Source organism: Cervus canadensis, chromosome 8 (assembly GCF_019320065.1).
Source record: "Cervus canadensis isolate Bull #8, Minnesota chromosome 8, ASM1932006v1, whole genome shotgun sequence".
Classification (NCBI taxonomy): domain Eukaryota; kingdom Metazoa; phylum Chordata; class Mammalia; order Artiodactyla; family Cervidae; genus Cervus; species Cervus canadensis.
In genome coordinates, this window is record NC_057393.1 from 12,348,986 (window position 1) to 12,364,562 (window position 15,577).

General features: G+C 52.6%; 1 protein-coding gene across 2 annotated transcripts in view; it reads right to left on the reverse strand.

Annotated features, from left to right (window-relative positions):
* GRK5 (G protein-coupled receptor kinase 5) overlaps positions 1 to 15,577 on the reverse strand; it is a 226,675-nt gene that overhangs the window by 123,005 nt on the left and 88,093 nt on the right. For both annotated transcript variants that reach the window (XM_043475307.1, XM_043475306.1), the window contains exon 2: positions 472 to 567. In XM_043475307.1, coding sequence (XP_043331242.1) covers positions 472 to 567 — 96 coding nt within the window. The remainder of the gene's footprint in view (positions 1 to 471; positions 568 to 15,577) is intronic.

Consider the following 15,577-nt stretch of genomic DNA (forward strand, 5'->3'; position numbering starts at 1 on the left):
GGGTGGTGAGTGTCTCCGGGGATATAAGGGAGGCAAAAAGGAAAGCCAGGAGCTCACTGGCACATCATCACTCCCCACAGCCCGAGGTCCCAGCCAGTCTGCCTCTCCCTCATCTTTAGGAGGATAGAGGAGCCTGGCGGGCTACAGTCCATAGTATTGCAAAGAGTCAGACATGACCGAAGCCACTTAGCAGGCACATACAGACACATAAAGTAAGGGAGGCAAATTAACAGCCTCAAAGGGTAATTGGGGGTTGATCCCACCCAGCATGCATCAAATGCTCCATGAATGTTGGATGAATGTTGGCTGTATCTTTATGCCAACTGGCAAAGGCATCAGCTTGGAGCTCCTACCTGGCACCACTTTACAGCATTGTCCATTTTGACACGCTGGACAGATGACTCTGCAGTGACTGGGCTCCTCGCTCCCCTCCCAGCTCCTCCCCGCGCCCCCTGGAGCAGGACAGCTTACCTATGGTCCTTCGGAGGTCTTCACACTGGCTAATGTGAGGGAACTTTAGGATTTCCTTCCACTTCTTGCTTTTCCCTTTGCGCTTTCCTCCGCCTCCTGCAGAGATGGGAGAGAAAGATGGGGAGCTGATGCTGGTGTTGCCTGAGGTGCCAGAGCCCACGTCCCATCCCAGTGAGCCTGGGTGCAGCTTCCTACCCAGGAGACTGGGACAAGCCCCTCCCTAGCCAGCCCCTCCCATCACCCACTTCTGCACCTACACCGGGTGCCCATTCTTTGCTGATATCTTAACCATGTTGTGCAGCCCCACTGGGGACCTGGCATCAGCCCCAGACTAGACCTCAACCTTACTACAGCTGAACCTGGCCGACTGGCTCAGGAAAGCCTGGTGAAATGGATTCACAAATGGGTGAGATGGATTCACAAATGCGCCGCCCCCCCACCACCTCATTTTGTCCTCTTGCTTCCTGTGGACAGTCCCCATCCCCAGCTGGAGGCCAGGTGCTGGGGATAAGGACGTCAACTCTCCCTCGCCTTGAGTACCCCCTTCTTCTCCCGCCTCACGAACCCCAGAGGACACATTTCTCAAGGCTGGAAGGACTCCTGATGGACCACATCAGCTGCCCATCCCTCCCCGTATCCTGCCCAGCATGCCCTATAATGAACACGTGCTAGGGACACACATGCGATGAATATGCACATGTGATAAACATACAAACACAGTGAACACACATGTAACAAGCACACAAAATGAACACATGGAGCTGAGGAAGGTGCACACACGGGTGTTCCTGTCGCCCCAACACTTCTTATCCCCGGCCGGTGGACAGACCTCAGAACACTCAGGTGTGTAAGCAACAAGGGGGTGCTGACTCCTGCCTGCATGTCCCTGAGCCCACCACCACTTGGAAATTGGACCTGGAGGCACCTCTGTACCATCACATGGTTAGGACCCTACAAGAACCTGAGATGCATTTGTCTGACCCCTGTTGCCAGAGTGGTCCTTAAATTCCACTGGTCAGTCACTCATCAAAGGTCACATAGCCCTTTAGGCCCCTTAGCATCTCAGGATTTGAAGGGCCTTTTATCCTCTTTCATGGGATCAACACCCCAAGTATCTGTGGGGTTTGGGGCCTGGTTACAGAGACATGGGATCTTGGGCAGGTCCTCGGCACCCTGGGCTGCTCCCTAAGCTGGGTGGGTATGATGTCCCCCTAGTCTCTGACCCTCAGAGAGGGTCCAGGCAGGGCAAAGGCCCTTTCTCCAGCCAGCCAACCCAGGGTATCACGAAGGAGCTGGCCTCTGGGCCCATCCCCAGCAAAGTATGTGTTCTGGGGCTGGCATGGAGCTGATCTCAATAAATGTAGCAGCTTCCCTGGTGGCTCAAATGGTAAAGAAGCCTCCTGCAATGCAGGAGATGCAGGTTCAATCCCTGGGTCGGGAAGATCCCCTGGAGGAGGAAATGGCAACCCACTCCAGTATTCTTGCCTGGAAAATTCCAAGGACAGAGGAGCCTGGCAGGCTACAGTTCATGGGATCTTGAAAGAGTCGGTATCAATAAATGGAGATTCCCAAGTTATTCAATTGCCCTGGAAAGCTGAGACCACCTTCCAAAACAGCCAGTGTGTGGGCTTCTAAGGACAAAACCAGGACCATCCTCAGAGCCGGGAAGGAGGAGAGAGAGCCAGTGCAGAGGGGCAGGGCAGAGTCCATTTCCTGGCTCTCTGCTCGTTCTGTTTCCAGCCCTGACCAAGCAGCCCCAGCTGCCTCTGCTCAAGTCTCTGCAAAGATCAAAAGCATTGGACTACAAGGAACGAAATGAATGTGTACGGGGCACATGCTGTGGCCAGGCACTGTTTGGACATTATCTTATTTAATCCCCAGAATGACTCTTGGAGGAGCAGATCACCAGGTACATCACAGATGCAGAAACAGATGTCCAGGTTGTGTAATTTCCCAGCTGATGGCCTGCGCTGCTTCACGCATGCTGGGTGCTCCCACCGGAGCTGGCACACATCACCGCCCACACACACCTCGGGGCCCTTCAGCTGGCCTTCCCTGAGGCCCCACTATAACTCCCCCAGGCAGAGCTATTACTATCCCACTTGAAAGACAAGGAAACTGAGGAAACAGGGAAGAAAGAGGCAAGTCTCCTACACCCCACAGCTCACAAATGGCAGAGACCAGACCCCAGCCTGAGCAGAATCCAGACCCCAGGCACTCATATGCATCCTTCTGTCTATAAAGCTCCCTTTCAGGAGCCCTGTAAGCAAGGGAAACTCCCAGGGATCACAGAGAGAGCTGGCCCCGGACCTCAGAAGTGACAGGACATCTGGTAAGAGCAAGCAGAACTTGGAAGTCTTCAGCGGAGACCCAAGCCTCAAAGAAAACACGCCACCCCACACCCGAGGCCTAAAGAGCTGTTCTGTTTGACCCACAAGTGCCTTCTTGACTTGTTCACCTGTTCACTGAACCAGGTGTCAAGATTTAAACACTGAGGTTTTTCATATAAACCCAGATTCGGGACTTCTCTCCCATAACCAGGTACATGGCAAGGCTCAGACAGAGCTGGGTGCAGCTGCCCGTGGACACGACATGTGGCCTCCATTCAGTGGCCAGCCTGGCCCCTTAAATCTTAGTTATGTGTATGTCCCAGGGGAGGGCTGCCCCCTGGAGAAATTAGCCAAGTCTGCTCCCATCCCCATCAGCTCCGGCTCCAAGGCCTAAAGGAACGGTTAGAGCTCATCTAGTATGCAACCCCCTCCCACCCCCCACCATTCACTCCACATTCTTCTTTCCCAGATCTGGCTGGGATGAAGCACTTTTGTGTGCGTGGTAAAATATAAGTAACAGAAAATATACCATTTTAACCATTTGTAGGTATACAATTCCACGGTACTAAGTACATTCACAATGCCATGTAACCATCGCCACCACCCCGCTCCAGAACCCTTTCATCATCCCGAGCAGAAACTCGGTGCCCATCCAACACCGGCTCCCAGCCGCCTCCGCCCTGGCAACCCCCGTTCTACTTTCTGTCTCTGGTTTGACTGCTCCAGGGACCTCATGAGTGACAGCACACAGCACATGCTCTTCTGTGACTGGCTGATTCCACTTGGCATGATGTCTTCGAGGTTCATCCATGTTGTAGCATGTGTCAGATTTCACTCCACTGTACGGTGGAATGATCCTCTGTTGTGTGTGTACATACCACCTTTTGTTTATCCATTTGTCTCTTGGTGGATGCTTGGATGGTGTCCACCTTCTGGCTATCGTGAATACAGCTGCTCTGAATATCTGAGTCCCTGCTTTCAATTCCTTCGGGTATATGCCTAGGAGCAGAACCGGTGGATCATATGGTCATTCTATGTTTGCCTTTTTGAGGAATTGGTGAAGAACTCTTGGCCATACAGACTCACAGGCTGTACCTCATCAGCCTGAATCCCAACTCTGTGAGCGGAACCCAGGAATGGGGCTACTTAAAGAATATAGGCTAACTTCTCCATTAAGAAAGTTAACACAAAATAAAGAAAATTAACACAAACCCATTAATTCATTCAACCAGTATGTTGAGCATCTACTAAATGCCAAGCAGCACACAGGTGCTGGGGACACAGGGATGGAGAAGACCAATGGGGTGTCACCCTCTTGGGGCTTCCATCTTGGGGTGCCCAATCTGGTAAGGAAGACATTAAGTCTTGATATCAGTGGTTCTCAACCCCCGGGCAATTTGTCCTCCAGAAGACATCCAGCAGTGTCTAGAGATATTTGGGGTTGTCACACCCAGATAAGAGCGCTGCCAGCATCTGGCAGGTAGAGGCCAGAGACAGAGTTAAACATCATACAAGGTGTAGGACAGCACCCCCACACAACAGAGAACTAAGTGCTCAAAGTGTCAATAGTGCTGAAATGGAGGGATGCTGCTTTATTTATGACCATTATGACCAACATTCAGGAGAAGTGCAGAGTTTGGGAGAGACTTGCTAGTAATGGGGCAGTGGTGGCAGTGGGGAGAGGGGAAAAGTGAGTCAAGGCCACCTGGAGAATGTAACACAGAGGCTGGAGTGATGAAGAGCGGGTAGGTACCACACAGCCTCCTGGGGGAAGATTCCTCTTCCTCCTCACTGCCTCAGCCCCCAGAACAGGGCAGGGACTATGTAGGCAAAATCATACTCCTCCAAAGTAACCCTTAACTGCTGGCACCTGTGAATACATTAGGTTACAAGGCAAAGGGAATTATGGTTACAGATGGAATTAAGGATAGTGACAGGGATGTTATCCTGGATGATCCGGTGGACCTGATGTAACCAGAGGCAGGAGAGTCAGCTCAGAGTGATGTGATATGAGAAAGACTAGATCAGCTACTGCTGGCTTTGAAGAAGGAAGGGGCCACAAGCCAAGGGATGCAGGCGGCCTCTAGAAACTGGACGAGGCAAGAACAGATTCTCTCTTAGAGGCCCCAGAAATATAACAGCCCTACCAACTCCCTAGTTTTTACCCAGTGAGATCCAGGTTAGACTTCTGACTTCTAGAACTGATGCCTCTGCCTACTGAAGCCCTGCTCCTTCTTCAAGACTCCCTTCTAATCCCCTCTCCAGGGCTGCTCTTGAAAGGCAGATTCCCTTGTCTGGCCCACAACCCCCTCCCAGCTCAGTCCAGATTCTTGCTCCATATCCTTCCAGAGGATGGGGCAGCTAACACAATTGGCCTGGACAATTGCAAGCTTTTGTTATGTTATGCTGACTGGGTAAATGAATATTTGTAAGGATCGCCCTCTGGGCTTAGCACTGAGCTAAGTGCTACATGTTGTGGTCCTCATTTAGTACTAACCCCATTTCACAGATGAGAAGCCTCAGGCTCAGGGAAAGGGGCTAATGGGCCCAATGAACAAACCACACAATGCAAACAGAAGTCCATATCTTCTCCAACCCACGCTGATTCACAGCCACTTCCTGTCTCGAGCATCCCTGGGCTTTCTTTTCTTCACCCACCAGCCCACCGCTGCTCATGGTTTACCTTCCATGTGCTGAAAGTGAGGTAGCCAAGAGGACAGAGTGCCCACCTTCGTGGAACTCCAGCTCACCCCAGGCTTCAGAGAGCAGAGCTGAGTGAGGCTGCTGGGGGTGTGGTCAGGCAGGTGCGGGGGCCTCATGGAGGAAGGGGGCTCCCTCCAAGGAGGGGTGCCAGCAACACAGGCTGGTCGTCAGCCCGGAGGGCTCCCACCAGAAGTGAGAAGAGACCACGATGTCGGGCTTGGGGACAGGGGCTGAACTCCCCCGCTCGCAGCTCCGGGGAAGGCACCAAGGGACCAGGGCAATGGGTCTCTCTCCCGAGTGGACATGAGTCTAAGCACAACCTGGAGAAAGTTGGGTGGCAGGAAGATGCAGCGTTCCCCAGGAACAGCCTCCAGGGACGAAGTGGCTTAGCACATCACTCTGCTCGCTCCAGCCTCCAGGGTTCCCCCTTGGCTGCCAGCAGTGGTCTCACGCAGGTGCAGCCCAGATGGGCTGAGAGAAGCATGATAAGTGGGTGGCAGGGCAGGGGAGCGGGGAGAGTGGCCAGCAGGCGGGCAAGCCCCAGCGGGGATGAAACGCAGGACTTGGGAAGAAAGCAGAGTAATAAAGAGCTATCACATCTTTAAGCGTTCAGAACAGGCTGAGCTACTGAGAAACTAATTGGCATTTCTTTCATTCCCGTGGACACCCCCAGGGAAGAATGAAAGGATCATGCCAAAAAGCTGCCATGAGAAAACTGTCATTGTGGGGGAAGAAATTGGCTGTTATTCTCGTGGCATCTACTGTTTTCTAGGAAGGTGTTTGCGCTTTGAGGGCTGAGAACTGAAATGAGAATGAGGGGGAGAGTGTCTGGGAGGGGTAGCAGGGGGAAGGCCGCGCTCCAGGAAGGCACGGTCCCCACAAGACCCCAGGGATGAGGGACTCTGAGCAGTGAGGGACCCGGGGCCAGCCTGACACAGGGGAGCTGACGTCGAGACCCCTCCCCCGAAGGACACTGACAGAACAGGCAACAGCAGTGACCCCAGTGGTCTGAGGTCTTATTTTGGGGACTCCTTGGAGCCTTAAGGGCTTCCCTGGTGGCTCAGATGGTAAAGCGTCTGCCTGCAATGTGGGAGACCTGGGTTCTATCCCTGGGTCAGAAAAAATTTCCTGCAGAAGGAAATGGCATGTGGGAGAAGGTGAGGGTGGGATATTTCAAAAGAACAGCATGTATACTATCTATGGTGAAACAGATCACCAGCCCAGGTGGGATGCATGAGACAAGTGCTCCGGCCTGGTGCACTGGGAAGACCCAGAGGAATCGGGTGGAGAGGGAGGTGGGAGGGGGGATCGGGATTGGGAATACATGTAAATCCATGGCTGATTCAAAGAATAAAAAAAAAAAATAAAAAATAAAAAAAAAAAAGAAGGAAATGGCAACCCACTCCAGTACTCTTGCCTGGAAAATTCCATGGACGAAGGAGTCGGTAGGCTACAGTCCATGGGGTCACAAAGAGTCGGACACAACTGAGCAGCTTCACTTCACTTCACTTTGTGGCTCAGAGGGTAAAGAATCTGCCTGCAATGTGGGAGGCCTGAGTTTGATCCCTGGGTTAGGAAGATCCCTTGGAGAAGGAAATGGCAACCCACTCCAGTATTCTTGCCTGGAGAATTTCATGAACAGAGAAGCCTGGAGGGCTACAGTCCATGGGTTTGCAAAGAGTCGGACATGACTTGAGTGATTGATACAGGCTTTGGAGCCCTGGGACTTTTTGTGTTATCTTTGGAAGGGATAGGGGAACAGACCTTTGCAAAACAATTGACCTCGAACTTCTCATTAATCTTACAGGATATCTGATTTGGAAGTTAAAGAAATGTGGCATTTCCTGTACTACCAGGGTCAGGGAGCTGTTTGTTTAGACATCTTCTCATTTAATCCTCTCATTAACCACACAAGGTAGATCCTCTTAATGGTCCCATTTGACAAGTGAGGAAATAGATTCAGAAAGGCAAGAACTTTGTTTCAAATCACTCAAGCAGTTTGTGTTATATCTGAACCAGGACCCAGGGACTTCCCCAGTGGTCCAGTGGTAAAGAATCCATCTGTAATGCAGGGGACATGAATTCAGTCCCTGGTCAGGGAACTAAAGTCCCTCATGCCAAGGAACAGCCTGGCCCTCGAGCCACAACTAGAGAGTCTGAATGCTGCAAGGAAAGATCCTGCCTGACGTGATGGAGATCCCGTGTTCTGCAACTAAGACCCGAAACAGTCATATTAAACAATAGATAAACCAAGACCCAGGCATCCTGACTCCTGGTCTACTGGTCTCTTCCCTCCTGGTAACAAATGAGCAATCGGTCAGAGAAAGGTTCCTTGGGTAGAAGCTGAGCAAGACTCTGCATGTGTTGCAAAGACTTGCCTTCACGCCCTCCAATCAGTGGTTCCCAGTGTGGTCCTTGGACCAGTTGCACCAGCATCACTGGGGAATTGGTTAGAAATGCAAAATCTTGGGCCCCACCTTAGATCTACAGAGTCAGAAATTCTGGAAGGGTGCCCAGCAATGCGTTTTAATGAGCCTTCCAGGTGATTCTGATGCAGAGTCAAGTTGGAGCAAGTCCTTGAGCATCACGTGGGAAATGGTATGACTGGACCACCCTTTCTGGAAATTTCTCTGATTATTATTTCTGCTCTGCCTACTTCTAAAAAGGATCTGAAGAAACACACAGGTGTTTGGAAGTTCAGTAATGCTGGGGTGTGACTCTGTTAAGAACCCAGGTTCCTGTCCCTGCCTGACTCAGGCCTTCTTCTCACACGATGCCCACAAAGCCACTTATCTGGCCACTAGCTGGGGTAGGGGGACAAACTGGATATGGACCCAACGGTTTCCAGAAAACTAGAGGGAGACACTGGAGAGAAGCTCACCACCGGCCTTGGTGGGTAAAGGCTGCTGAGATGGCCTCAGGGACCCACAACTCCAGGCCCCAGTCTGGCTCCCTAAGGAGTGGGAAGGACTCCCTTCAAACACCACCCAAATCATCAGCACACACACCATATACTTCCTGGGTGCCTTGTCCCATTCTGATGGCCCTTGGATCTTTATTGTTCTACAGACTCTATGGAGAAAAGCATCATCCCTGGAGATGACACACCAGGATCCATAGAGGACCTGATGCATTTTGTGGGCCCTGAGGAAGTTGGAGGCTGGTTTTCCCACGGACTACATTCCTCCAGGACAGACTTGGCTCAGATTGCAAAACTGTGTTGGTGAGTGCAGTTCTAGCCAAGGTGAGCAGGATGAGAGACTCATTCAACTTGACTCTCAAAGATGAGGATTAATACCAGGGTCATAAGGAGCTTCTAGGCATCCAAGGAGAGGCAGTCAAGAGCAGCAGGGTTTGTAGGAACAGGAATGCCATGGAGACATGGAGAATCTGGGGCTAGGGTGTCTCTGCCTCTCTGCAGACCATGTCAGGCTCACTCACCTCTTTGCATGGAACCCAACTGGCCATTGTTGTATAATGAAAACACTGGCTTGGTTCTCGGCTCCTGGGAGGTGACCTCCCAGTCCTGGGAATGTTCCAAGTGTTGGGGATGTGGGTTTTATTCATGGTGGACCCCCAGAACTGTATCTGAGCTTATGCTAATGAGATGACTCAGGCTGAGGCTGGCCACGCCAGAATGACCAACCATGGGGTTAGAGGGTCAAGGCTTTGAGCCAAATGACAGTGTCCAAACTTCGGGGTGGGGAAGGAGGCTGGAGGCTGAGTTCAACCACGTGACTAATGATTCAATCAATCATGCCTAAGTAATGAAAGCCCAATAAAAACTCTGGGCACCCAGTTTGGGTGAACTTCCTGGTTGGTGCTCACACCCCGGTGCTGGGAGGGTGACGTGTCCATCACAGACCTTGCCTTGTGCATCTCCTCATTTTGCCGGTTCAGATTTGTATCCTTTCACTCTAATAAAATTGTACATCTAGAGCTCTCCTGAGTTCTGTGAGTCGTTCTAGAGAATAATCAAACCTGAGAGGGGTTGGGGGAATTCCCAAATTTGTAGTCAATTAGTCAGAAGTACACGTGGCCTGGGGATGCCCAAATTCGCATCTGGGGTCTGAAGTGAGGGCGGTGGTCTTGTGGGAACTGTGCTCCCCCTGTGGAGTTTTTGCTCATTCAGGGTAGTCAGTATCAGAATTGTGCTGCAACCGGCAGGCCCCAAAGCCCCCTCCATACCCATTGGCCAGAATCCTGAGTCCAAACTCCCAAGAGGGGCTTCCCTGGTGACTCAGAGGGTAAAGAATCTGCCTGCAACGCGGGAGACCCAGGTTCCATCCCTGGGTGGGGAAGATCCGCTGGAGAAGGGAGTGGCTACACAGTCCAGTATTCTTGCCTAGAGAATTTCCAAGGAACAGATCCGACTGGCCGATACATCTTTTCCCTACAGGCAGCCCACATGTGGACAGGGGTTTGAGCAAATTCCAGGAGATGGTGGAGGACAGAGAAGCCCAGCATGCTGCAGTCCACGGAGTCACAAAAAGCTGGACATGATTGAGCCACTGGACCACAGGAACAACAAGGCTACATGTCTCAGGCCAGCCTTGACTCTGAAACAATCTGATCAGTTCTGGCCCCTGTGGATGGGGCAAGACAGAAGGGCTGAGTGAGACTTACAGAAACTCAGTAGCGTTTCCCAAGGTAGGTAGTGCCAGGCGTGACCAGAGGCAACACAATCAAAACCACAGAAATGGCCAGCCTCCTGGCCAAGACGGTTTAGAGCGCCGCTGGCTAAAGGCACTGGAGCACGGGTGTTGGGGGAGGGCCTGGGCCACAGGGGGCTCCAGGATGCTCCACAGGGCCTCTTCCTCCTTCCATCTCAGAGCCCCTCCCACAGGGCCTGTGGGTCACCAGGGGACCAGGAGGTTGGAAAGGTCATGATAAACTTGGAAAGGTCATGCTAAGGGACCAAATTTGTTAGAAACTCAAATTGTGTTGCAAAGCAGGTCTTTAGGATACACATCTCGGTGCAGGGGCAGGGTGGGGGGTGAGAGCCATGAAAAGCAGAGGTGTGGCTCTCAGCACACTTAGATCAAGGTCTGGGAGGGTCTCGAGCATCCCTGGGACTGCGTGGGAAGGCTCCGTCTCTCTGTTTCCAGCCACAGCGGCTGATGACTCAGCAGCTCCAGCCAGTCAAGTGGAAGGCTCTGTGACAACACTGCCTGTGACGTCGGTAGAGTTACAGAGTCTGTCCATTCCTTTCTACCCAGGTGAGCTTGCAGGACTGTTTCCGCAGCATGACGTGCAGGGCTGGTTTTCCAGAAAGTCTCACCGTGGGGAGGCTGTGGGTGTTCTCAGAGGCCGGTTTTCCTCTGAGAAGGCCGGTTTTCCTGATGGGGGGGCAGGTGATCCCTGGGTCTGCTCCTTCCTCCGCTCGCCCTCTCTGCCATCAGCCTTTCTGTCCGACCCCCGGGGCTCTGTGACCTTCACCGCTGCCACAGCGGTACCCACAACCCTGGCTGGTGGGGGGCTGTGAGGCAGCCCACTGGTTCAGTCTTTCCATGCAGCCCCAAACAAGTCAAGAGCCCAATTACAGGGCCATTTGGGACTGCGTCACTGAGTGACTCAAGCCTTTTCTAAAGGGACTCCAGACAAATGTACTTGAGGTGACCTCAGCCTGCAGGTGACTTTCCCCAACCCAAGGCCCTTGGCCACCGCTGTGGGAGGAAGACAGGGCCCCGCCCTGCCCCCCACCTGTTTCCTCACCTGGGAGGGGAGGGGGAGAAGGGGGTGGGGAGGGTGGAACCAGGTCAGGGCCCCAGAATCTTTTTATCAGAAGCGTTTCTTGACAGTCCCATAGGTACAGATAAGAAGGGAGCTGATCGGGTGGGTAGGGTAAAGGGGACGGAGCTTGCAAATACAAGGGCCAGGGGCCTCGTTCTGTTTTTGGAGGTCTCACTTTCTAGAAATAGCCAGTAGTCACAGGGTCTCTGCTCCAGGGTACCCTCCTCTGTGAAGTTCCCTGGATGCCCCCTGAGTCTAGGTCACTCCTCCTCCATCTTCCCCACCCCCATCGCCCCCCACTCCTCTGTTACCCCCCATCCCCAAGTGCTGGGGTTGAGATGTCAGGATTCAGGGGAGCTGAGTGGACAACTACCCACTGATGGAAACATTTGAAAGAAAACACAACTCGAGGGGCTGCCAAAGGCACCTCTGGCCCAGCATCTCCAGTGAGGGGAACTGTGTCGTTCATGCTGGGCAGCCGCATCCACGGTTTCCCAGGACAGGAAGAGACTTGGTGTCTTCAAGCGTGTCCAGCGCCTTCCCAGTTTGATTAAGACCCCAGGGGTGGGCAAGAGAGGCAGGAGGGCAGAAGCAGGGGACACAGAGCCTCTTCCCACGCAGAGGTGCTGGCCATGGCCTGACCCTGCCCCACCTTCACCACTTGGGAGCACTGACCCTTCCCACCGGGGCAGAGCCCTGAGGGAGGGGCTCGGGATGCAGGAGGAAGCCCGGGCTCGGTTCAAAAGGCGAACACTGGTGCAGACGCAGCCAGTTCAGGGAGCACCCAGCCCAGACGCAGAGAGGCAAGGAGGGGCGGGGCGGGGGACTGGAGGCCTTTCTAGGGCCTGTTAACACACCTGGGAGCTGAACTCGGCGGCTTAGCTGGGGCTGCTGTTGTTCACAGGGACCCCGCCAGATGGGTGGGCAAAAACCATGGTGGGCAAACGGGGAGCAAGTACATTCCCACAGCCCGGGCCTCGGGGCCGGCTCCACCCTCCGTGGGACCGGACACGGTGCAGCAAATACACACAGTGATCCTGACCACGGGACGTTCTGCGGTGCCCCAGCTGTCAGCTACAAGCACCTAAAACCTCCAGCATGTTCTTCAAAGGAAGTGCAGTGTTGAAGTGGTGGGAGGCGTCGGGGGCAGCACAGGGCAAGCGCCGCTGTGGCCTGCGGGCAGGTCCCAGCACCTCCCGGCCCCACCTCATGGCCACACCGCCGTCCGGCTTCCAGGGCAGAAAAACCTCAGCCACAACCAGAAGGATCCCACAACCTCAATTAGGAAAACCCACACCGACACAAGGCCTGGTAACTGGTTGCCATGGGGATGGCGGAACGTGGCCCCTCCCCACCACATGGAGCCTGAGAGAGGCGAGGTCTCTGCAGTGGTTTGGGGGGGTGGGGGGTGCAGGAGGGCAGGGCAGCCAGGGGACCGTCCCTCCCAAGAAACTCTTGTTCCCAAGGACAGCGCTAAGAGTGGGCCACCTTGACCAGAGGCTGTGGCCCTTGAGTGACAGTTGCACTGCCACCAGCTTCCCTGGTGGCTCAGATGGTAAAGAATTCGCCTGCAATGCAGGAGACCCATGTTTGATCCCTGTATCCAGAAGATCCCCTGGAGACAGGAATGGCAATCCATTCCAGTATTCTTTCCTGGAGAAATGCATGAACAGAGGAGCCTAGTGGGTTACAGTCTATGAGGTCGCAAAGAGTCGGACATGACTGAGCAGCTAACACTAACTGCCTCCAGGTCTCTTCACCAAAACATAAGTGGCTGTCAGAGCATGTTATCTGAGCCCGGCCGTGCACATGGCCTTCCTTAAGTCACTCAGCATTTTCTCTCGCAAAGGAAGATGCTGCTACCCAACTCTCCCTGCTGTAGGGTTAGAGTCAAGTGTGCAAGTATCTAGCACACAGTAGGGGCTCGCTAAACATAGCCACTGTCAACACCACCACCATCATCACCACTGCCATCATCATCACCACCATTAATTACCATCCCCACCATCCCCATCCCCCTCAACCAACCCCACCACCAACATCACCATCATCCCCCACTCCCCACCACCACCAACTTCACCATCAACATCCCGTTATCCCAACTACCACCATCATCATCACCACCATCACCATCATGACTTTTGTAAATGAGATATCTGAGGATGCAGGACCAGTAAGGGACAGACAGCAGGTCTAAAACCCAGGTCTCGGGACTCACAAGTTTGGCCATCTCTGTACCCTACCACAACCCTCCTCAACACACACACACACACACACAACTCCATCAACAGGATGTCAGCATCTGTCCGGACACTGGCCAGAGGTGCTGTGGGAAAGCCGCACAGAAGGGCTACAGGATTCGGCTCCGTGACCTCTCTGACCTCACTGACTTCTACTCCCTCCTTTACTCCAGCCATCCTCTCCTCCTCATGTTCACCACATACCCAGGCACCTTCCCAGTTGAGGACCTTTGCTCTAGCTCAGAAGTGGAGAACTTTTTTCTGTAAAGACCCAGCTGAAGTCCCTGGGTCCCAGACAATAAAAGATGTAAACAAATGAATGTGGCTATCATCCAATAAAACTTTATTACAAAAACAGACAGCAGGCTGGTGACCCCAGGGGTCATGGTTCACCTAAGTTCATCTGCTATTGCTGTTCCTTCTGCCCGGAGCCCTCCTCTTTCCCTGGGAGAAAACATCTTCACGTTAATGCCTTCCCCTTCTTTAGGCTTTTACACAAATATCACTTTCTCCATGAAGCTCACTCTGACCACTTTTTTCTCCTGATAAATAACTTTTCCCTAATGAATAAAACTAACTACTTGGGGACATCTAGAACATGCATGATGCTGTGCTAAAACCACTTGTGCCTAGTTCCAGGGCATTCCCCTCCCTCCAAAGCAATGCCCACTGCTTACTGTTCTAACCCTACAGCCTCTATCCACCTTGCTGCCTGCCTCTCCAGATCCCTCTATCTGTTTATATATATATTTACATTTTTTGATGTGGATCATTTTTAAAATCTTTATTGAACTTGCTACAACATTGCTTCTGTTTTATGTTTTTTGGGTTTTTGGCCCCAAGGCGTGTGATATCTTAGCTCCCCGACCAGGGATTGAACCCTCACCCTCTGTACTGGAAGGTGAAATCATAACCACTGGACTACCAGAGAAGTACCCCTCTACCTTTCTATTACTTTGCAGTTTCAATTTCTACTGCCTGCATCACCTTGTAACAATCTATATGGTTTATTGCCTGTCTCCAACCCTCCTTCCCCTGGAATGCGGGCTTCACCAAAGAGGGGATCCTTATTTTGTTTCCTACTGTCTCCCAAACACCCAGAGCCGTGCTTTGGCACATAGTAAATACTCGATAACTTGATGATGAAGAGACTGATAAACAGATGGGGGGGCAGGACCACAAGGGAAGAGAGGGCTTCCAAACGGACTCTAAAACAATGAAACCACATCACACACTGTCGTCTTTCCTGAGTCTGCACTTTTCTCCCTGGAAATGGGAGGGCAGGGCACACACCACCTCCCCAGCCCTGCCCCTTGGTGTCTCCTCCTATCTTACTGGGTCAGTTATCCTGACCGGGACCAAGTGCCCCTTTTCCTGGGGCATTGAGCAAACAGTAGGGGCTCTCATCAGATGGGCATGGCTGGACTTCTGGGTCCTCTGTCCACCAGGTAGCCACAGGACACCTCCCCAATCTCTCTGAACCTCAATTTCCTAAAGTGAAAGTTGCTCAGTCGTGTCCGACTCCTTGTGACCCCATGGAGTGTAGCCTACCGGTCTACTCCATCCGTGGAATTCTCCAGGCAAGAATACTGGAATGGGTTGCCATGCCCTCCTCCAGGGATCTCCCCAACCCAGGGATCGAACCCAGGTCTCCCGTATTATAGGCATATTCTTTACCATCTGAGCCACCAGGGAAGCCATGTTTCCTAACTGGTGTAATAAAATAACCAAATGCCCTCTGTGAGGCTCAGACTGAGAGCATGATTAGCACAGTGCCATGCACTGGATGGGCGAACACGATTTTCAGCCTTCCTGCTCTCCATCTTGCTCCCCAAACATCCCCTCCCAGTGGCTTCACCCCTTTCCCTCTCCTTCTCTGTCTCTTCAGTTTAGTGACCATTTCCTTCAAGAGAAGACAGATCCCCCTGTCCTCTTGCAAACACTAATGACCTCCTTAAAAATGTCCTTTCCAAGGAAAATCCTTTTCCAAATGTACTTTCGGGCTTACTATGATTTTGCCCACACTGGTTTTCACAGTTAAGAAAGTTTGGCCACAAAAAATTAACTTTTCACTGCAAAAGTAATCCCCATCACTCAGCA